We start from the raw sequence: 22215 nt of genomic DNA, 5'->3' as shown, positions 1-22215 counted from the left end.
ACTATTCTCCTATGCTTTACACCCTATTGCTTTGTGATTAATGAAAAAGTACCAAGCAAGATGCATCATGCATAAAGTTGCATTCAGATATGAGATTTGACTATTGATGGTATGAAATTACAATTTATCATTAATCACTTTCTTGCTTCTTACAGTCCAGTCGTATGGTGAGGCTTAAGGTTTAGCTATGTTTTCATGTATAAAGCTGTGACCTTTACCCGCTGATCTTCTTTGCAGGCCATTGAGCTCGCCAAGAATGTTTTGAACAACATGATGTTGCCAAAAGCATATTAGTGAACAACGAACATACAAGCGAACAATAACTTAGAGTTTGGAAGTATGATTTTCTTTCCAAATTTCGCATTGTTAGGTATGCTGTAGACACTAATAACAGTCTTGTGTCGCTGTTTCTTTCCCTGTTTCTCCTTGGCTTCTATCCAAGTAGCATTACAAGAAAGACTACTTAACTTACTAGCTCCTTCCATTTTCTTTTTCAATTGGTTGTTTAATAGCTAGAGATGAGGTAATGAATGCTTAAATGTTAAAGAATAATCATATGTCAGAATCTGCTGTCTCCGCATTGTATCTGAGACCTTTTCGCAGAACCATTTTTAATTTTATATCATAAAAACTAGTCATACGTTTGTATGAGAATTGAGAAGGATCTAATTTAGTTTTATACTATCTGGTGTGAGGTGCTGCAAGGTGCATTGCCTTTTGGGATTTATAGCACACTGAGCATCAAGTTAATTTTGTTTAGATCTTTAGTTGAAATTTTTTGAAGTTAAAGTTCTTAAAAAACACTAAACTTTCTTTTTTCCTCTCCTTGGGTGTAGGGAGAAAATGTCCTTTTTGTTATATATCTTTTTCTATATGATCTTCTTGTTTGGGGAAATTTACATAAATGCTTTTCTTCAATTTTCTTCTTGTCCTACTAAGATATATGAATCAATATCTTGATTAAATGGCTACATATTCTGATGCAAGAGTAGAGCATTTTATTTGTGGTTTCAAGAGCCATAGATGAGGTGGTGAATTCTAAAAATGTTACATAAAAACTATTTTAGTGTGTGAAGGGTAAAATTAGACCTGTCTTTGACCAAAAAGACTCCAGAAAAAATGCATGTTCAAGATTCCAACTTATAATTATCATTTGTAAGCTAACTTTTATTAGAAGGTGTTTGATTTGGTAGGATGATAAATTTATACGTACCAATATAATAAAAATATGAAATTAAAACACGACATGTGAATTTTGTTTTTTATGTCAGTAATTAATTTTTTTAAATACATATCATATCAATGATTTTACTAAATCACTCTTTTATTTTAATAAAAATAAAAATATATTTTATTTAATTTTTTCAAAAAGATTTAAATATTCTTTTTTTTTATATTGAACAAAAACAACCCTAATTCTTTAATTTAATCAAAATTCAATTAACTTTAGTTTTATAATTTTAAATCTGAATCAATTTAAAAAAAAAAACTAAAATACATTTCATTATTCATATACATTAAAAAATTGCTTTGATTATTATGAATCTTAATCTAATCTCTCCTACCCCTTCATACCAAAAAGAAAAATATATCTAAAAAATTGTTCTTCTTCTTTGTATACCAATCTATTGATAAAGAGCATCATCACCCAGTCACCCTTAATCTCTACGGACAGCAGCAGTCTATCCTTAGTTCCTCACCCTTCCTTGTCAGACTCTGCCATTGCCCTTCCTCCCCTGATCTCGACTTAGTCATTGATCAATTCAACGCTTCCCGTAGGTTATGATTTTCTTTCCCTCTCTCATTTGATTTTTCGGTGTGCTTCCAATTCTAGCTGAGCTTACTTGCTACCATGATCCAATGAGATTTTTAGTCTTACCAAAAATTTAGCATCAAATGAACTGATTTTAATTCTGTTTTTCTAAGCGTTAAAATATAAAATTGCTTTACTGTCTTAATATATTCAATTTTGAGGGATTGAATCCTGATGAATTGTTTAGTTTTAAAAATATTTTTATTATTGGTATCAATTCACCGTTTTGATTTTTTTTAGTATTACATAGCACAAGTGACACAGTTGCCTTTGTTGCTATAATCCACTAGGATTGATTCGTTGGTAAATTTTTTCAATTTTTGAAGGTTTTAAGATTTGAGAAGTAAGTTCTTTTTAAGATTTGAGAAGTAAGTTTTTCTAAGCGTTAAAATATAAAATTGCTTTACTGTCTTAATATATTCAATTTTGAGGGATTGAATCCTGATGAATTGTTTAGTTTTAAAAATATTTTTATTATTGGTATCAATTCACCGTTTTGATTTTTTTTAGTATTACATAGCACAAGTGACACAGTTGCCTTTGTTGCTATAATCCACTAGGATTGATTCCTTGGTGAATTTGGTCAAGGACTAATCCGTCGCGGTACTGAGCTCCATTTAAGGGTTTGCCGCTGGCCAATGGATTGCTGCATGCACAAGGCGGGATTCGAACCCCCGACACTTGCTTAAGCGGACTAGTGAGCTAACCACTAGACCAACCCAACTTGGTTCAACAGAGCTATCTATGCACCATATCTCTTTTGAATATTGAACTGCCTAGTCACACAGGCCTTGCTTTTTTTAAAATCTTATGCCTTGAATAGATACATTTTTATTTGAAACTTGAATTTTCTTATTTTTACACATCACGTGTGCACTACTTGAACCTTCCCCGCATCTTGTTTTGAATTTTAAGTAGGTTTAATTATTCTGTAGGTCTTTATAGTTTTACCAAATTTTTAATTAAGTTTCTATAATTTTTTTTCTTTTCAATTGAATCTCTAGATGTTAATTTTTTTTTTCAATTTAGTTCCTAACAAAACCGTTTGAAATAACAAAATATTCTATTCAAAAATCGAATATTCTCCTAATTAAGTTAGAATTGCTAATTAAACCCACTTCTATTTTTTCAAAATACCAAAATTACCCTGCCATTTTATCCAAAAATAAAGAACCCTAACTGGTGCTTGTTCTCTAAAGGCACTGCGTTTCTCCTCCATTCGTTGGTGTTGTCCTCCAGCTGTGGCGGCGGCGGCGTCGTTCGTCGTCTTTGGTCTGCGCTGCACTGCTTTGCGCCGGTCGTGCGTCAGCTCTACTCTGCTCCCCACCGGTGGTGTGTCGCTTCTGTCGCGTTCCCTGGCCGTGGATCACTGCGTCGCGCCTCGCGTCGCCGCACCTCGCCTTACTGCCTGAAGTCGATCTGCTAAAACAGGTAATAGGTTAGTTTTTTCTTTTGTTTTTCAAAGTTAATGAAACAGCTTTAAGCAAATGATAATTTTTCTGATTTCTGAATTGATTTGATATACCTATTTGTTTAACTGAATTCTAAATTCTTTTGATATAATAGTTTGGGTTTACAATATGAATATATATAAGGGTTTTGTGAATTGATGAATTGATATATGAATTGGTTTTGCTGATTATGAATTTACTTTATTATTGATTGTTGTTGCTGTGATGAATACCATGCTTCTTTCAACCACCGGTTCTGTTCTTGTCGAGGCTTCGCCACATGATTTTTTTTGGGATGGAGATCGAGATGGAAAAGGCTTAAACTATCTTGTCCGCTTATTGATGAAGCTAAGATCAGAGTTTCTTGGCGAGTCGTCATCATCGTGCGATTCCCCTAGTATAGCCGGATAACTATGTACAGAGCCACAGAAAATATTATACCGGTAAAAAATTTGGATATTATGCTTGAGATTTTAGGTTCATACCTTATTATTTCTGTTGTACAAAAAGAAAAGAGGGAGAGAGAATGATTATGTTGTTGTAGAAAAAAAAAAAAACAGTACATCTCCATCATATTAATCTATTAATCAAACCTTTTGCTTTGATTTCTTTCTCTGATATTTTCCATTTTCATAATACTATCACTTCCTTTCTGGAGTTATGCATAACTTTATTTGATGGTTTGTGATGTTAATAACTTAATATGGTTATGAGAATAATCTGCTTTGAGAAGAAATAATGGATTCATGTTTGATCAAAGAGAAATGCTTCTTCAGGATATAGCTGATAATGTCAAAAAAGTTGCGGTTAGAACATGATGTCTATGAGTGTTATTGAAACCTCTCAAACTCAATTCATGAATATAAATTGAAAATTCGTACTAAACAAGTAAGAGGCAAAGTTTTCTCTCAACAGAAATGACACAGAATGATTACTTCATATGACCATTATTTAGAATTTGTTGAACATGATGTCTATCAGCTTCATTTATTCATGAAGGAAGTTCTTTAATATTAAGTTTTTATTCAATTCTAAAATCTTAAACCATATTTAAAAGAATCTTAATCCTTCTTTCTTTTTTCAATCCGGACATTGGTTCAGTACCAGGTACTTGTGGTAGTGATTATTTTCAACAATGGAAGTGTATATAGTGGTGACTGGAGAACTCCCGAAGTGATGAATGAACTTCACAAAGATGATCCTACTCCGACTTCCTTTGTTACGAAAGCAGGCTAACTTGTTGGGACACTTGATGAACTCAAGTCTGCTCTTTTAAAATCAGCTGTTATTAATGTTATTGTTGATTCCTATACTAGTTCAGAGAGTGAGAGGTTGCAACACAAGAACTGATTTTCATATTATCTATATTATGCTGAAATTATGCTTTCTATTATTTTCATTTTTAGATTTCAAATTTCAATAACACAAATTACATAGCCTTGTGATTTTTTATGATGTACCATGAAATGATAAAGACACAAACTATATTTCATGAATCTACACAAATATAAAATGTTACATGATCATAATGAATACTTGAATGATGAAAACTGAATTTTATATATACTTTTTACTACTATTTCTATTTCTGTTTCATTTTATCCATTACTTTTTTTTGTATATTTTTAAGATAAGGTATTTTAAAAGTCAAAAAATAAAAAGAATGTATTTTTGGTACAATTTGTATATAAATAAGAAAAAGGCAAAAACTAGTGCACTCCAGACAAAGTAGAGAGTACAGCACAGAGTACAGCACTATTTAAGAATTAACCTACTATCAAAAGTTATCATGTAAATTAAATTTATTTATTATTATTATTATTATTTTTATTGTCATGGGCTGAATAAACAAATTGACACTGAAAAAAACTAATCCCCTCTTTTAAACACCAGAAGTACTCTGGAACTTGATGGAACTCCTCTATTACTTTGTTACTAGCGATGTCTTTAAACATCTTTACTGCTGCCGGTGCTTTCACTATCGTTCTGGCCGCGATAGATTTAAACGTTTTTGAACCCACCTCCTTTCGCTTCTGCCATGAATGAATGACATTTCAAGCCTGAAAAATCGCTGCCATGAAAGAGGGAGACGGCTGTCTGTCGTCACTGTTGGCTGGCTAACTACAAACGTAAAACCGATTCTGGAAAAGAACTCATGTTTTCATAAAAGTGCCATGACTCCATTAATTTTCAAATACTAATTTATACTTATAGATTATTTGAAATTTTTTGATTGCATTAAAAATTAAAAATATTAATTTAATATTAAAATAAAATTAAGGGCAAAAAACAGAAATAAGCCAAGGGAGAAAATAATTTACGTGAATAAGCCAAAACGAAAACTGCTTCATGAATCCACCAATGTACATTTATATGTAGTTCGAACCAGCTTGGTTCGAACTCCATTTCTACATAATTCGAACCAGCTTGGTTCGAATTATACACAAACACATGCACACACTAATTCGAACCAGCTTGGTTCGAATTACACGCAGTAATTCATGGTATAATTCGAATTATGCTGTTAAAAATTTAATAATTTACTAAAAAAATTTATTAAAAAATTTATTAAAAAATTAATAATTTAAAAATTAAAAAAATATATATTTTATTTCATACGTTAACAAAAAGCTAACAAAATATTTAATTACAGACTTCTTTAAAATATTAATGAGCTATCAATTCGAATTCCATACAATACTTTTCTGTCCATTTTTAATAGCTCATGAATATTTTTTAATAAATTTTTTTAATAAATTTTTTAAAATTATACTACAAAAAATATTTTATCCTATGCAAAACAATTTTAAAAAAAATGACTTAAAAAATGTTAGGAGTACTATAAAAATTTGTAATGTTATAATAACTTAGGTAAATACATGCATGTACTCAAATTTTAAATAAAATATTCTACATAGTCAATAATAATTTAGAAATGAAAGAAAATATTTTATTCCATACAAAATAATTAAAAAATATATTTTATTCTATACAAAATAATTTTAAAAAATGACTTAAAAGATGTTATGAGTACTATAAAAGTTTGTAATATTCTAGTGATTTGGGGAAAAAGATGATAAAAATATTTTTTCTATAATTTCTAAATTATTAGTGATTATGTAGAATATTTCTTTAATGTCCTAAGTCATTAGAACATTACAAATTTTCATAGTACTTCTAACATTTTTTAAGCCATTTTTTAAATTATTTTGCATAGAATAAATTTTTTTTTGTGGTATAATTTAAATAAATTTATTAAAAAATATTTATGAGCTATCAAGAATGGGCAGAAGAGTATTGTATAGAATTCGAATTGCTCACCATATAATTTGAATCAGAGTGATTCGAACTTCCCTATGCGTAATTTGAATCATGTAATATCTCACCATATAATTTAAATAAATTTATTATAAAACTATCATGAATATTACAAACTTAAAAAAAATATTTTTATCATATTTTTACCTAAATCACTAGAATATTATCTCACCATATAATTTAATTATCTCTACATAGTCACTAATAATTTAGAAATTATAGAAAAAATATTTTTATCATCTTTTTACCTAAATCCCTAAAATATTACAAACTTTTATAGTACTCATAACATCTTTTAAGCCATTTTTTAAAATTATTTTGTATAAAATAAAATATTTTTTAATTATTTTGTATGGAATAAAATATTTTCTTTCATTTCTAAATTATTATTGACTATGTAAAATATTTTATTTAAAATTTGAGTACATGCATGTATTTACCTAAGTTATTATAATATTACAAATTTTTATAGTACTCCTAACATTTTTTAAGCCATTTTTTAAAAATTGTTTTGCATAGGATAAAATATTTTTTGTAGTATAATTTAAAAAAATTTATTAAAAAATATTCATGAGCTATTAAAAATTGACAGAAAAGTATTGTATGGAATTCGAATTGATAGCTCATTAATATTTTAAAGAAGTCTCGTAATTAAATATTTTGTTAGCTTTTTTTTAACGTATGAAATAAAATATATATTTTTTAATTTTTAAATTATTAATTTTTTTAATAAATTTTTTAATAAATTTTTTTAGTAAATTATTAAATTTTTAACAGCATAATTCGAATTATACCATGAATTACTGTGTGTAATTCCAACCAAGCTGATTCGAATTAGCGTGTGCGTGTGTTTGTGTGTAATTCGAACCAAGCTGGTTCGAATTATGTAGAAATGGAGTTCAAACCAAGCTGGTTCGAACTACATATAAATGTGCATTGGTGGATTCATGAAGCAGTTTTTGTTTTGGCTTATTCACGTAAATTATTTTCTCCCTTGGCTTATTTCTGTTTTTTGCCCTAAAATTAATCTTTAAAAAAAATTAAAAATACCCTTTTAGAATAAAAATTAAAATACTCTTTTGAGAATAAATATTTTTTAATTATATTATAAATTATAAATTTAAACTAAAAATAAAAACTAAAATACCCTTGTAATTAATTTTTATAAGAACATAACAAGATCTGAATGTTACTAAAAATACTAAAGTAATTTTATAAGAATTAATTCATATTATTTAGTTGTATTAGGAATTAAAAATTTAAAATAATTTTAAAAACATTAAAATACTCTTATATTTAATTTTTAAGATATTAAAATAGTCTTTTAGGATTAATCTTGGAAACAATAAAATACTCATTTAAGATTAAAATTGTTTAATTATGTTTAAAATTTTATATTATAATTTTAAAATATTAAAATATTTCTTTACAAAAAAATATATTTAATTATTTTTGTTTGTTTCATTCTTTATATTTATCTTAAATAAAAAAGATATTAAGACATAACTCAATCTTATACACATTTTATACTAAATATAATGCATCGTCTTTCAATTTTTATCTTTCAGTCTTTCTCTCAGTATATAATTTTATTTATATTTAAGAAGCTACGTTTAGCTTTAGATAAATAAATAACTAATGAGATTATTATTATTATTATTATTATTATTATTATTATTATTATTATTATATATTTGTTTGCTTTTTACGTAAGTATATTTATTTTTTTAATTAAATTTATATAATACAAAATTTTTTATCATTGTGTCTATATTTAGAACATAATATATAATTAAATTAAACCCAAAATAATAATACACACAATTCACCCAAAAAGAGAAACCTTACATGGATCACCCAAGTGCATATTTTTATATAAATCAAATGAGATGCATTTGATTTATAAATCTCCATAATAAATTCGAATTATCAAGACGAATGCAAATCGAATTATTTAGAGTCGATTTATGCATGCATGTCAGCCACCCAGTAAATCGAATCGATTACAATGGGATTTACAAATCGAATGTATCTCATTCGATTTACATAGAAATATGTACTTGGGTGATCTGTGTAATATTTTTTTGTGTGAATTGTGTAATATTGTTTTAGGTTTGGTTTAATTATGATTTTATCCTTATATTTAATAGTATAATTTTGTTTCACACAAAATAAAATTATTATATATTTATTTGCTTTTTAAGTGAGTATATATTTTTTTAATTAAATTTATATAATACAAAATCTTTTATTATTGTCTTCATATTTAATGTTTTAATTTTGTTTCGCACAAAATAAAATTATTATATATTTGTTTGCTTTTTACATGATATATAAATATATATATATATATATATATATATATATATATATATATATATAAATTAAATTTATATAACACAAAATCTTTTATTATTGTGTTCATATTTAATATTTTTTTTACACAAAACAAAATTTAGTTAAATTTTAATATTATAATATATATTTAATATTATTTTTTCTAAGATTCTAATATATCTTTTTTTCTGGATTTGGTGTATGAATTTTCAATTTATTTTTTATGTATTATTTATTTTAATTCTAAAGCCCAGTAACTTTTTTTGTACAGACATGTTATAATTAATATTCATATGCTATTTTTTTATTTTGGACTTTAGCCCAATATCTAAAACTTATAAAAAAAATTCAAATTTTATAAAAAAAAAAGTAGTTAACTTGATTAACAAATTGTCTTTTTAAATTCAGACTATTCCAATAAAATATAATAAATGAAAAGTTCAAATTTAATAAACTAATAAGGTGTGCAACACTCCATACTTAACAAGGAGCGTTTAAGGATGAGCAAAAAGAATGATAGTGACAAAATAAAAAGGACTATAGGAATATCTTTCATGTCCTAGAATCATTGAATATGGATTATAGGAATATCTTTCATTAAATATTTATGGTTTTATCGAATTTTCAATTAGATCCCTATATTTTTTTTCTTTTCAATTAGGTCCCTAAGGGTATACAAGTAATTTCATAATTTACTAATATTTTTTTGATATTTAACGTTAATAAGGACTAAATTAAAAAAAAAATAATATATAAGAACTTAATTGAAAAAAAATATACAAAGAATTAATTGAAAATTTAGTGAAATTATAGGCACCTATAGAATAATTAAACCTTTTAAGTACATAGTATAAATTATTGAAGGTGAAAAGTTAGCATGAAAGTTTTGACTGAAATTAGAGACTCAAAACAACATTGATAGATTGAAGAGTTTTTTCTTAATAAAATAATTCATTTTTAATGTAATTCATACCATTAATTATTCACAGAAGGAAAATGGAGATAGTGGAAAAACTTATCACCAATCAGCAGTTTCATTATTTGAGTCTCAATAAAGTACTCTCCAGATGGTTGTGCTGAGAGAAATTCTGCTTTCTGCAGTTCGTGCTGGAGATCCTCTTACTGCATGGAGTGCCGCAGTCCGACTTCTCAGACATTACTATTTTCTAATAACTTCTGCTGGTCAAAATGGCCTTGCAAATGCCCTTTCAAATTCAGTAGATAGGCTGCCACCGGGGTCACGATGTGCTGATCCTGCTTTACCTTTTATAAAGTGTTTACTCGGTTAAACATTTAAATTCCAATTTGACAATTTACATCATGACTATTCAATACAAATGAACAAAGAGTAACAGTTTGATTACTAATTGTTTTCAGGTTGCATTCTTTTTTGCTCCTCCCGATACAAATGGACATTGTAAAAAGGAATCCATCTAGATCAGACTGGTGGGCAGGTTCTGCTCCTTCAGGTCCATTCATTTATACACCCTTCAGTAAAGAAGATCCAATCAATGTCAAGAAGCAAGAACTTATTTGAGTTGTTGGAGAGCCTATCCAAGCCATGGTGGAATTGGCAAACCCATGTGGCTTTGATTTAAGGGTTGATATACCTATCTGTTCATTAAGGAAACTTAGATGCTTTTCCATGAGTGTAAAACTCTTGCCAAATTCATTAAAAGTGATCACCTTATCAGGCATTCCAATATTAGTGGAGCCGGTTACAATTCCTGGGTGCATTGTTCATTGTTTTGGTGTTATTACGAGGATCTTTTTAAAGAGGTTGACAATCTGCTTCTTGGGGCCACCCAAGGGCTTGTCCTTTTTGACCCTTTTCGATCTTGTGGATCTCCAAAGTTGAAGAATGTAACCGTTCCAAATATTTCTATAGTTCCACCACTTCTGTTGCTGATATTACGTGTTGTTAGAGGTGATGGTGCCATCATTTTATATGAAGGTGAAAATCGTGATATATGGATAAGTCTGGCTAATGCAGGCACACTTGCAATTGAGCAGGCGCATATTTCTCTGTCACGAAAAAATTAAGATTATGTGATTTCATATTCTAGTGAGATTTTAAAATCTTGCCTCCCTCCAAAGCCTTGTGCTGAAGTGACCTAAAAGCTAAACAAACCTACTAGGCACCGGATTCGATAGTCGCAGAACGTTTGAACCATTAAATGGTTCCATAACAAAATATATTTTTTAAGTTTTTTTAATAACTGTTAAATGGTCCTTATTTAATTTTAATTATAAATTAGTCCTTTTTATATTATTTAATTATAAAATTTATTTTTTATTTTATAAATTATTATTTTATCATTCATCTATCATGTTTGCTGAGAATAAAAACTAAAACAATAACAAATTAAATATTTCATTAATTGTAATAAATATTTTGCAATATTAATTGATCATAATTTTATTATTAATCTAGTTACATATGGATTGAAAAAATATATCATGTTTTGTACAAATTTAATCGATTGGATGCACAAATCAATCGATTGAAATTCAGGCTTCCCAAACTTCAATCGATTGAATAAAAAAAATCCCACATGCCTTGCAAAATTGAATCGAGTGTATATCAATTCCAATCAATCGAGTAGCAACACCACCAACATTCAAAGAGGTATCTCTCCCTTCCAGGAAGACGCCATGTTCTCTTTTTCGTCTCCTGGGATCCTGCAGAGGCTTTCTTCTCTTAGAGGAAAAACCAGCTAATTTTCTTGTTATATGGAATTCACTGACCGGATCCAGCAAAACAATATCTTACTCTCATATCGCCTCAGAGATCCAGCCCGATGATGCATTTCGATATGGATTTGGTTTCGATGCATCACGTGATGACTATTTAATAGTTCTATCTTGGCATGATAATAGTTACAACCAACACCACTTAGATTGCTTTTCGTTGAGAACCAATTCATGGATTAATCTCGATGCAGCACTCCCCACAACCATGGGTAGGTGTAAGCAGCAGAAACGTTCTGAGTTGTTCTTACATGGCGCTATTCATTGGTTGTGTTATTCTAGTGAAGATTACATTGATGATGATATTCTTATCTTTGATTTGAAGGAAAGGAGTTTCTCAAAGATATCTATGCCAAAACAACTCGTTGGGTGTTACCCCATTTATCTCATCACACTAGGAGAGTGCCTAGCTTTGTATTCACATGACAATCATAAAACTGAGATATGGGTTATGAAAGAATATAAAGTGCCGTCATCTTGGATTTTAATGTATGAGATTCCTTATGGTAACAATTGGCCTCTATACATGTCCAATGGAAGTGACATTACTGCGCTAAATTTTACTCTGCCGGATTACAAGTTAAGATTTGTCAAATATAACGTCAGTGGAGAGCTTCTAAATTATTCTCCTCTACCTCGTTCTCAATATTATTACTTCTTTAGTGGTTTCTATGTATACACAGAGAGTCTCTTTCCACTTCCCGGTGACATTAAGGATAGGGATAAGAAGAAGAAAACTGGTATGTAAACTATTCTCCTATGCTTTGCACCCTATTATACCTGTTTCTTTCAATTTATCAATGTTTAGGAAATCATTAATCACTTTCTTGCTTCTTACAGTCCAGTCTTATGGTGAGGCTTAAGGTTTAGCTTATGTTTTCATGTCTGAAGCCGTGACTTTTACCCGCTGATCTTCTTTAATTTGCAGGCCATTGATCTCGCCAAGAATGTTTTGAAAAACATGTTGTTGTCAAAGATTAGAATCACAATGGAGTCAAATAAAGGAAGAGAATATGGAGCAAGCATATTAGTGAACAACGAACATAGAGGCGTACGTTTGTATCTGAGACCTTTTCGCATAACCATTTTTAATTCTATATCATAAAAACTAGTCATACGTTTGTTTTGTACGAGAATTGAGAAGGATCTAAGTTAGTTTTATACTATCTAGTGTGAGGTGCTGCAAGGTGCATTGGCTTTTGGGATTTATAGCACACTGAGCATCAAGTTAATTTTGTTTAGATCTTTAGTTTGAAATTTTTGAAGTTAAAGTTCTTAAAAAAACACTAAACTTTCTTTTTCCCTCGGTTGTAGGGAAAAAATGTCTATTTTGTTATGTATTTTTTTATATGACCTTCTTGTTTGGGGAAATTTACATAGATGCTTTTCTTCAATTTTTCTTCTTGTCCAACTAAGATATATGAATCAATATCTTGATTAAATGGCTGAATATTTTGATGCAAGAGTCGAGCATTTTATTTGTGGTTTCAAGAGCTATAGATGATGAGGTGGAAAATGTTAGATAAAAACTATTTTAGTGTGCAAAGGGTAAAATTGGACCTGCTTTTGACCAAAAAAAAAAAAACTCCAGAGAAAATGTATGTTTAAGATTCCAACTTATGATTATCATTTGTCAGCTAACTTTTATTAAAAATACAATTTAAAGAAGAAAAGTGATTGAATGCATGTTATTGTAGTAATAGTAATATATGTGAAAATAGATCTTCTTAAATTTTTTTTGGTAAGATGTAATTTTTTATTGTTTAATATTTTTATTTTTATTTTTAATTCTACTTAAAAAATTTAAAATGAGCAACCATGCTAGGTTTATATTAAAATCTACTACTAAAATTAATCACTAATATAGAATATACAAATACACACTTAGAATTAGTTAATCTACACATATTTATACACAAATATATAATGGTTAGTTTTAGTAACTGATTTTAGTGTGTAAATAGCATTTTTATAAAATGGGATATCACACTTTATTTTTATAGGAGCCACTCATATAAAAACACCTAAAATATATTTTTTAATAATATTTTCTAGCAATTAAAGTTTAACACACGTAATCGATTAAATCGTATTATTTTTGTCAAAATTAAACCGGACAAATCAGTTTGACTAAAAAATCAGTAAATCAAACTTTGGACCTGTCTAAATTAATATTTTTTTATAAAAAATGACTAAAATACCCTTATTATAGAAAATAACTAAAATATTTCTATTATATATATATATATATATATATATAAATGAGAACTCTAAATCCTAATCCTTCTCTTCTCTCTATGGCATTATAGGATTAGGATTTAGTGTTTTCAAAATTAATATATACATAATAGTGGTATTTTAATCATTTTTTATAATAAGAATATTGTAGTCATTTTTTTTTATAAAAACAGAATATTAATTTAGATCGGTTCAAAGTTTGGTTCACTGATTTTTTGATCAAACTAATTTGTCTGGTCTAATTTTAACAAAAATAACACAATTTAATCGATTATATATATTAAATTTTAATTATTAAAAAACGTCTTTAAAAAAATGTTTTAACCATCTTTATCTAAATAATTTTCTATTTTTATATGATTGATTATGAAAATATATAAAGTGTTTGTGATGGTACCTAAAAATTAGGGCAAATCACACTATTAAACCAGTGGAGGAGAAATTACATGATTCAACCAAAGTAAAAAATGGATCAACCAGAAGTATGTTTCTATGTAATTTGAATCAAACTAATTCGAATTATAAACCAACAGTAATTCGAAGTTGATCAATTCGAAATATGCAGCCAAAATTCGTACGTAATTCAAACCTACTTGATTCGAATTATGCATGCAGGTTGACCCAGGGTAGTTCGAATTACACTAATTCGAATTACACTAAAAAAAGAAAATTATCCAATATATTAGACCAGCTCAATGTTAATAAGATTTTTTATTTCTATTATAAAATATAAAAAAAATTAATTCTCAAAAAAAAATCATGTTAATTTTTAGGATTTAATTTTTTATCGTGTGTTTTCATAAAGTTTGCACACAATTTACCTATCACATTGACTAAATTTATTTATTTACGTAAAGTTTGTTGATGGATTCAACAAACTTATTTACGTTTTAATACGATTTGAATTGTATTAGTATATTTTTATTTTTAATCAATTTAATTTTATTTAAATAATTAGAATTTTAAATTATAAAATTTGTATTAGTTTGTAATTTAAATTTAAATAGATATAATTTAAATTAATAATTTATAAAATTGTATGTATTCGTATTATTATACTCATATGATTAATTATATTTATTCGATTTAGAAAAAAATAACCGTGGTTAATTTTTTTTATTTAAATACATTCATATTATTTTCAAATTAAAAGAATATACTTATCTAAAATAACATGAGTACATTTATTTAAATTTAAAAAATTTTAAAATAGTAAAAGTATGTTTATTTAAAATATTAAAATTTTAAATTTTAAATAAACTTACTTATATTAATTTTAAATTTTATTTAAAATAATACGAATATGTTTATTTAAATTAAAAAATTAAAATAATAAGAGTTCATTTATTTAAAAATTTTTAATTTAAACATAATATAAGTGTATTTATTTGTTAGTTAAAAATTAACTATTATTATTTTTTTTTAAAATTAAATAAATATAATTAATCATATGAGTACAATAGTACGAATACATATAATTTTATAAATCATTAATTTAAATTATAGCTATTTAAATTTTAAATTACAAACTAATACAAATTTCATAATTTAAAAATCTAATTGTTTAAATAAAATTAAATTGATTAAAAATAAAAATATACTAATACAATTCAAATCGTATTAAAACGTAAACAAGTTTGCTGAATTCATAAACAAATTTTACGTAAATAAATAAGTTTAGTCAATGTAATTAGTAAATTTTGTTTAAACTTTATAAAAACACAACAACAAAAATTAAATCCTAAAAAATAACATGATTTTTTTAGAATTAATTTTTTTTATATTTTATAATAGAAATAAAAAATCTGATTAACATTGAGCTGGTCAATATACTTGATAATTTTATCTTTTAGTGTAATTCGAATGGCATTCCCTATAATTCGAGTTAGTGTAATTCGAACTACTCTTGTAACACCCTAACTTTTAGCACGTCATGATCGTACCAAAAGCAAGGCGTTACTGACCCGTTTTCCTTATTTACTATTTAATATTGAGCCTTTAGTTCGATTTCGCGTTTCAATTTTTAGAAAAAAGCCGAAATCTTTTGTTTCTATTAATTAAAATCATATACCAAAGATCTCCAAGAAATACTAGTCACATAGTTATTAATAATAATAAATATTATACAGAAAAATTCAAATAAAATTCAGTTATAACTCCTATCCCTCTGTATAAAATAAAATCTTAAATAACAAAGGCGAGAAAATTCTATAAAAACAACTCAACACATAAACTTAACTTAAATAAAACTCATAATCACCCGCAGCTTCACACTGAGTCTCCGAACCTGTGTCATTAGAAAGGGTGGAAGATTTTGGGGTGAGAACAAACCACTAGTTCTCAGTAGGGAATGAAAATGCCGTAAAAGTAATGATTAACATGCAAATAATTAACTTTACTTAATAAAAACTATTTTCTTCTTTCTAAAACCTTTGAAATACTTCTTACTCTTACTTCATATACTTAATTACCTTCTTTAACTTTTCAAACTAAAAACAAATCCCAATTCTCAGTCACCTCAATACACCAACTAATAGCACAAGAGACAGATCAACACACAAACAAATTGCAATAAGACAAACAAGTCAAGCAACACAATCATAGAGAAAATATAACAAGCAAAACAAGACCAAATGCAAATGCGCAATCAATATGATGCATGTCTCTCCTAAGCAGGCCATGAGCTCATGCATCGGTTGTCTACCCGCAACCCGACGTTACTCGGAGCGAACCCCGAATATGGTTTCTTTACTGTGTCAATTAGACACCTTGGCATCACGGTTACCCGTGTCAATTAGGCCTCATCATAATAATGTGTATCACAGTAAGAAACAGTGCTATCAATTAGGCGAACATTCCCGCATTAGCAATCTCAGGCTATCTGTTAGGCGAGCACTTTCGCATTAGCAGTTCGGCACAAAGGCCCATTCCATATAATTCTCAACTTTTATTTCATTCCTTGTTCTTCATTTTTCTCTCTTCACTGTATCTCTCAATATCATGTCTTTAACTTTAACCTTTCTTAGGGCAACTTACATTCCTTTTTAATTCCTAAGTTTGTCTAATCTAAAACCATGTTGGTAAGGTAATTCTAGAGATATTAATCTTTAATTCAAGTTAGGTTTTACTGAATTTGGATTAGAATTGAATTTTATACAAACTTTAAAATTCTGCTGTTGTATTTACAAAATTCCAAAAACGGACAGCAGCCATGTTTTCTATAAATTCCATAATAATTTCAATTCTAATCCATTGCTTCTAAATTTTGGTGATATTACAGTCAACATCCCTAAGTTTCAGAATTCACAAGTTTCAGGTTCATATCACTTCATTTGATTAATTAATTATCAATTGGAAATGGAGCCCTGTTTTTATAAACCAGTTCAGAGTTTCCAGCAAACAACCGACTTTCCAAGTGACTTATCTAAGTCTACAAAATAGATATGAACATGAAACTTGTACTCACTTAAAATAGATTGATAGATCTTTAAAATCCTTTTGAAATCAACTCAAAATTCTATTTAAATTAAAAGTTATAGCGTCTGGAAGTTGGTACTGCAGAACCAGTAAACCAGAAAAATCTGCAGCAATCACTAAATTTCAAAAAATCATACCTTCCAAACCACTTAGCCAAATTCCCTGAAATTTTTATGGAATATTCAAGACACACTAAAGTTTTACAGAAAAATAATTTCATCTAAAAATTAGGTCTGGACTGCTCCCAAAGATTCATTCATTCTGCTGCCAATTATGCAGATTTCTGCACAAAATATTTCCAACAATCTCACATACCAAATCTTATATTCAAGCCTAGGATTCATCTAAAACCACATTTCTAACTTTCTTTTGACTAACCAAAGTTGCCCAAGAACTCTTACTTCAATATATCACAATTAAACTAACATATTCAATTAACAACAATCACAACCTAATCAAACAAACAGTTCAATAACCACCATCTGACATAAAAAAATTAGAACCAGAATTTCCAGCAATCCAGTCACAATCACGATCTTAACTCAAAATCGTTCTTAAAAACCAAAATCAGCATTACTAAGCGTCTTTAAAGTTATCATTCAAACATATTTCAAACGAAGAACAAAACATGCTTTCACAATTACAAACACCCAATACATTTTCAGTGAACTTTCACACCAACATACACGTTCTTTTAACCAAGATCTCAAACCACATAAAACCACCAAGAGACATAACCAGTCACACATTCACTCTGCATCCAAAATCCATCATAGATCAAGCATTCATATATTTGCAATTATTCAGTAAACTTCTTAGACATTCAAAGTTTAAAATATTTAATTTAATAAAATATCCCCTACCTCAGTGTCGCATTAACAACGTAACCAAGCCAAACAGCAGCCTCGGGGACATTTTTCCTATGAGTTCCCTTCCTCTGGCAACAACACAACAGCTCGGAACTTACGTAGCAGCATCAGAATCATCAAGAGCAGCTCCAACATTGGTTCCCGGCGGCAAAGGCTCCAGCAACTACGAAACTAGAAGCAGAGGCAGAACAGAGCAAGAGCAGCAGCAACGATCTTAAACCCAACAAACAGCAGCGGCAATGACGTTTTCTCATATTCCAGAAACTAGAAGTAGAAGCAGAACTGGCGAGCTTCTCCATTCAGTCCTCCAGTGATGACGTCCGAGCACGACCCTACCTCTCTTACCGCGTCTCTCTCTCTTGTGGTTCTGTTTTTCCAACGACGACAGGGGTGACGGATCTGCAGCGAGGCAACGGAAGCAACGAGTTGAACGATCGGAACCTTCAGCGGCGGCAATAGGATCCACGAGCGGTGCAGCGGCAGCGCTGATTCTTCTCGGCTCGTTGGGGTTTTAGTCCCGCATCTCCCCTCTCTCGTCTGGACTTGACGGCCACGACAACCCAACCATGGAGGTGACGGGCCGGCGGCGCTCGTTGGACGGCGATGCATGCGATGGCTGCAGCAGAGCGTGATGATCGGCGGTGGAGCAGGCTCGGCGGCAACAGGCAGTGACGCCTCCTTCCTCTCTTCTCTCTTCTTCCCCTTTCTTTCTTCCCTCTTATTTCTCTGATTCACAGTGTGTGTGTGTGTGTTTTTGTTGTTTGTGAGCTGTGTCTGTGCGTGTATATCTGGGAAAGGGAGTAGCGGGGGTGAGTGAGCGTGGCACTCAGAGGGACGAACAAGTGTGGAGAGGGATTACGTGTGTGATTTGGGTGAGAGGGGTTAGGGACAGGGTGGCAACACTACCCGAACCCGTGGGTACCCACCCCACCCCTACCCGCTCGGGGCGGATAATTACCCGCCCCCACACCGGGCGGGTTCTTGTGCGGGGCGGGGCGGAGTCGGGTTTAGGCTAAATCCGCCCTTACCCACCCCGGTATATATAAGATATATATAAATATATATATTTTTAATATATAATATGTGTAACATATATAAAATAATTAGTAAAATAATTAATAATATTATATTATATATAAATTTTTACTTTAATTTATGTTATGTACGTAAATGGTGGTTATCTAATTTTTAAAATTTTATTTTATTTGTTAGATTTAATAATTATAGGAGCAGGTAGGGGCGGGGCAGGTATCCACAGGGGCGGGTTAGGGTTTAACATTTTACTACCCGCGGGTAGGGTGGGGGCAGGTTTCATGCGAATTTTTTGTAGGGCGGGGCGGGGTCGGGTAGAGCAAAAACCCGCCCTTACCCGCCCCGTTGCCACCCCTAGTTAGGGTTAGTGAAATTAGGGTTTAAAATTGGGAATTTAGGAATTTGAGTAGAGTTTGATTTAAAACCCAATTTAATAAATATAATTAATTTTAAGAATACTATTTTATTTTTCAAATTACAAATTATTTGTAATTAAATACTTTAATTTAAAATTATAGATAAATAAATAAATTTTTTTTAATTCATAATATTAATCAAAACTTTAAATTATTTCAATTTAAATTATATACAAAATTCTCTTTCATCTTCAATCACTCAAACTCTTAATTTTAATTAGCACAAACCATTAATTTTAGTAAATAAAAAAAATATCTAATTATAATTGAAAGTTGTATAAGACCAAATTAATTTAAAATATGAAGTCTCATAACCATTTTAAAGAAAATCATATATATAATTATAAATAATTCATAATTTATTTTCTAAAAATCTGGGGCTTACAAGCTGTGTCAACTTGCATGTATAATTCAAATCAGGTAGGGTCGAATTATATACGAATTTTGGCTACATATTTCGAATCGATCAACTTCCAATTACTGTTGGTTTGTAATTGGAATTAATTTGATTCGAATTACATAAAAACAGGCTTTTGATTGATCCATGTTACATTTTTAGCTTTAATTGAATCATGTAATTTTTTCTCTATTTTGATTTAATAGTGTAATTTGCCCTACAATTTATTGTCTAATTACTAAAAAAAATTAAATAATTAATTTTAAATTTAACAATATAAAAATTTAAAAAATTTAAATATTTAAAAATTATTATAAAAAATAAATTAAATTAAAATTAGACACCGAATAAAAGAGACCATAAAATTAACTATATATAAAATGGGAGATCACATGTGAATTGAATTGTCACAGCTCACAAGGCACAACCCTAACCACAAAACAATAAGAGAAGAAACATGGAGAGGAAGCACATGGGCATGAATGACATCCTCCCTCCGAAGCTCATTCACCGAATCCTTCTAAGGGTACCCGCCGAAGACCTGCTTCGCCTCAGATTCATTTCAAAACTTTGGCACTCTCTCATTTCCCATCCAGACTTCGCCGAATCACATTACAACGTAATTTCTGCCGCATCTTCCCATTCGCACTTCTTCGTCCTAAAAGACAATACTAATGCTTACTGTGTTCAGCTCGACACGCTATTTCATGTTCCAACACAGAAAGAGGTATCTCTCCCTTCCATCATCATGCCACGTTATGATTTTCGTACCATAGGATCCTGCAGAGGCTTTCTTCTCTTAAACGAAAAACCAAATTTTGTTATATGGAACCCAGTCACTGGATCCAGCAAAACAATATCTTACTCTCGTATTAACCTCCCGCACAATGATGCAATTCGATATGGATTTGGTTTCGATGCATCACGAGATGACTATTTAATAGTTCTATCTTGGCTTGATAATCGTTACAACCAACACCGCTTAGTTTGCTTTTCGTTGAGAACCAATTCATGGATTAATCTCGATGCCGCACTCCCCAAATCCATGTGTAGGTGGCCGAAGCAGAAACTTTCTGGGTTTTTCTTACATGGCGCTATTCATTGGTTGTGTTACTCTAGATCTGATGAAGATTACATTGATGATGGTATTCTTATCTTTGATTTGAAGGAAAGGAGTTTCTCCGAGATATCTATACCAAAACAACTTGAAGGGTGTCATCCCATTAATCTCATCGTATTAGGAGGGTGCCTAGCCTTGTATTGGAATGACGTTGACAACAATAAAACTAAGATATGGGTTATGAAAGAATACAAAGTGCCGTCATCTTGGATTTTAATATATGAGATTCCTTATGGTATGCCTGTATGCACATCCAATGGAAGTGACATTATTGCGCTAAATTTTACTCCGATATATTCCAAGATAAGGTTTGGCAAATATAACGTCAGGGGAGAGCTTCTAAATCATTCTCCTCCACCTCTTTCTCCATATTGTTACTTCTCTTTTAGTTTCTGTGTATATACAGAGAGTCTCTTGCCATTGCCCGGTGACATTAAGGATAGGGATAAGAAGAAGAAAACTGGTATGTAAACTATTCTCCTATGCTTTGCACCCTGTTGCTTTGTGATTATTGAAAAAGTACCAAGCAAGATGTATCATGCATAAAGTTGCATTCAGATATGAGATTTGACTATTGATGGTATGAAATTACAATTTATCATTAATCACTTTCTTGCTTCTTACAGTCCAGTCTTATGGTGAGGCTTAAGGTTTAGCTATGTTTTCATGTATAAAGCTGTGACCTTTACCCGCTGATCTTCTTTGCAGGCCAAGAATGTTTTGAACAACATGATGATGTTGCCAAAGATTAGAATGACAATGGGGTCAAATAAAGGAAGAGAATATGGAGCAAGCATATCAGTGGACAACGAACATACAGGCGAACAATTTAGAGTTTTAAATAAATTGTAGGATTAACAAGTTGAGCATGAAGAAGATTGAAAACCTTCAATTTTATTTTTCTTTGGAAGTATGGTTTTCTTTCCAAATTTCGCTTTGTTAGTTATGCTGTGGACACTAATTAAGTAATAACAGTCTTGTGTAGCTGTTTCTTTC

The 22215-nt window shown here is 29.7% G+C and overlaps 2 protein-coding genes and 2 long non-coding RNA genes across 7 annotated transcripts; 3 read left to right on the top strand and 1 right to left on the bottom strand.

Annotated features, from left to right (window-relative positions):
• The first annotated feature begins 2965 nt into the window (after positions 1 to 2965).
• Positions 2966 to 4657, top strand: LOC112744238 (uncharacterized). Of its 3 annotated transcripts, none has more exons than XR_011871397.1 (3): positions 2966 to 3251; positions 3535 to 3707; positions 4366 to 4657. It is a non-coding gene; the product is annotated as an uncharacterized lncRNA (long non-coding RNA). The 3 variants fall into 3 exon arrangements; XR_011871396.1 differs by having other exon boundaries at positions 2971 to 3244; XR_003172717.3 differs by lacking the exon at positions 2966 to 3251 and having other exon boundaries at positions 3495 to 3707.
• Positions 4658 to 11878: 7221 nt separating this feature from the next.
• Positions 11879 to 12533, top strand: LOC112743234 (F-box/kelch-repeat protein At3g23880-like). The gene is made up of 2 exons (XM_025792451.1): positions 11879 to 12410; positions 12511 to 12533. Exons 1-2 carry the CDS (start codon positions 11879 to 11881, stop codon positions 12531 to 12533), a joined length of 555 nt encoding a protein of 184 aa, XP_025648236.1.
• Positions 12534 to 15987: 3454 nt separating this feature from the next.
• LOC112744237 (uncharacterized) lies at positions 15988 to 19197 on the bottom strand. The gene is made up of 2 exons (XR_003172716.3): positions 18249 to 19197; positions 15988 to 16195 (listed from the first exon to the last, which is right to left on the bottom strand). It is a non-coding gene; the product is annotated as an uncharacterized lncRNA (long non-coding RNA).
• Positions 19198 to 20500: 1303 nt separating this feature from the next.
• Positions 20501 to 22215, top strand: LOC112744236 (F-box/kelch-repeat protein At3g23880). Of its 2 annotated transcripts, XM_025793795.3 has the most exons (3): positions 20512 to 20826; positions 21268 to 21682; positions 21928 to 22215. In XM_025793795.3, exons 1-3 carry the CDS (start codon positions 20557 to 20559, stop codon positions 21969 to 21971), a joined length of 729 nt encoding a protein of 242 aa, XP_025649580.1. In that variant the 5' UTR covers positions 20512 to 20556; the 3' UTR covers positions 21972 to 22215. The 2 variants fall into 2 exon arrangements, with proteins under 2 accessions (XP_025649579.1, XP_025649580.1); XM_025793794.3 differs by having other exon boundaries at positions 20501 to 21682.

Source organism: Arachis hypogaea, chromosome 14 (genome assembly GCF_003086295.3).
Source record: "Arachis hypogaea cultivar Tifrunner chromosome 14, arahy.Tifrunner.gnm2.J5K5, whole genome shotgun sequence".
NCBI classification, from domain to species: domain Eukaryota; kingdom Viridiplantae; phylum Streptophyta; class Magnoliopsida; order Fabales; family Fabaceae; genus Arachis; species Arachis hypogaea.
The sequence above is the reverse complement of the archived record's forward strand: the minus strand, read 5'-3'. Positions and strand labels throughout refer to the sequence as shown.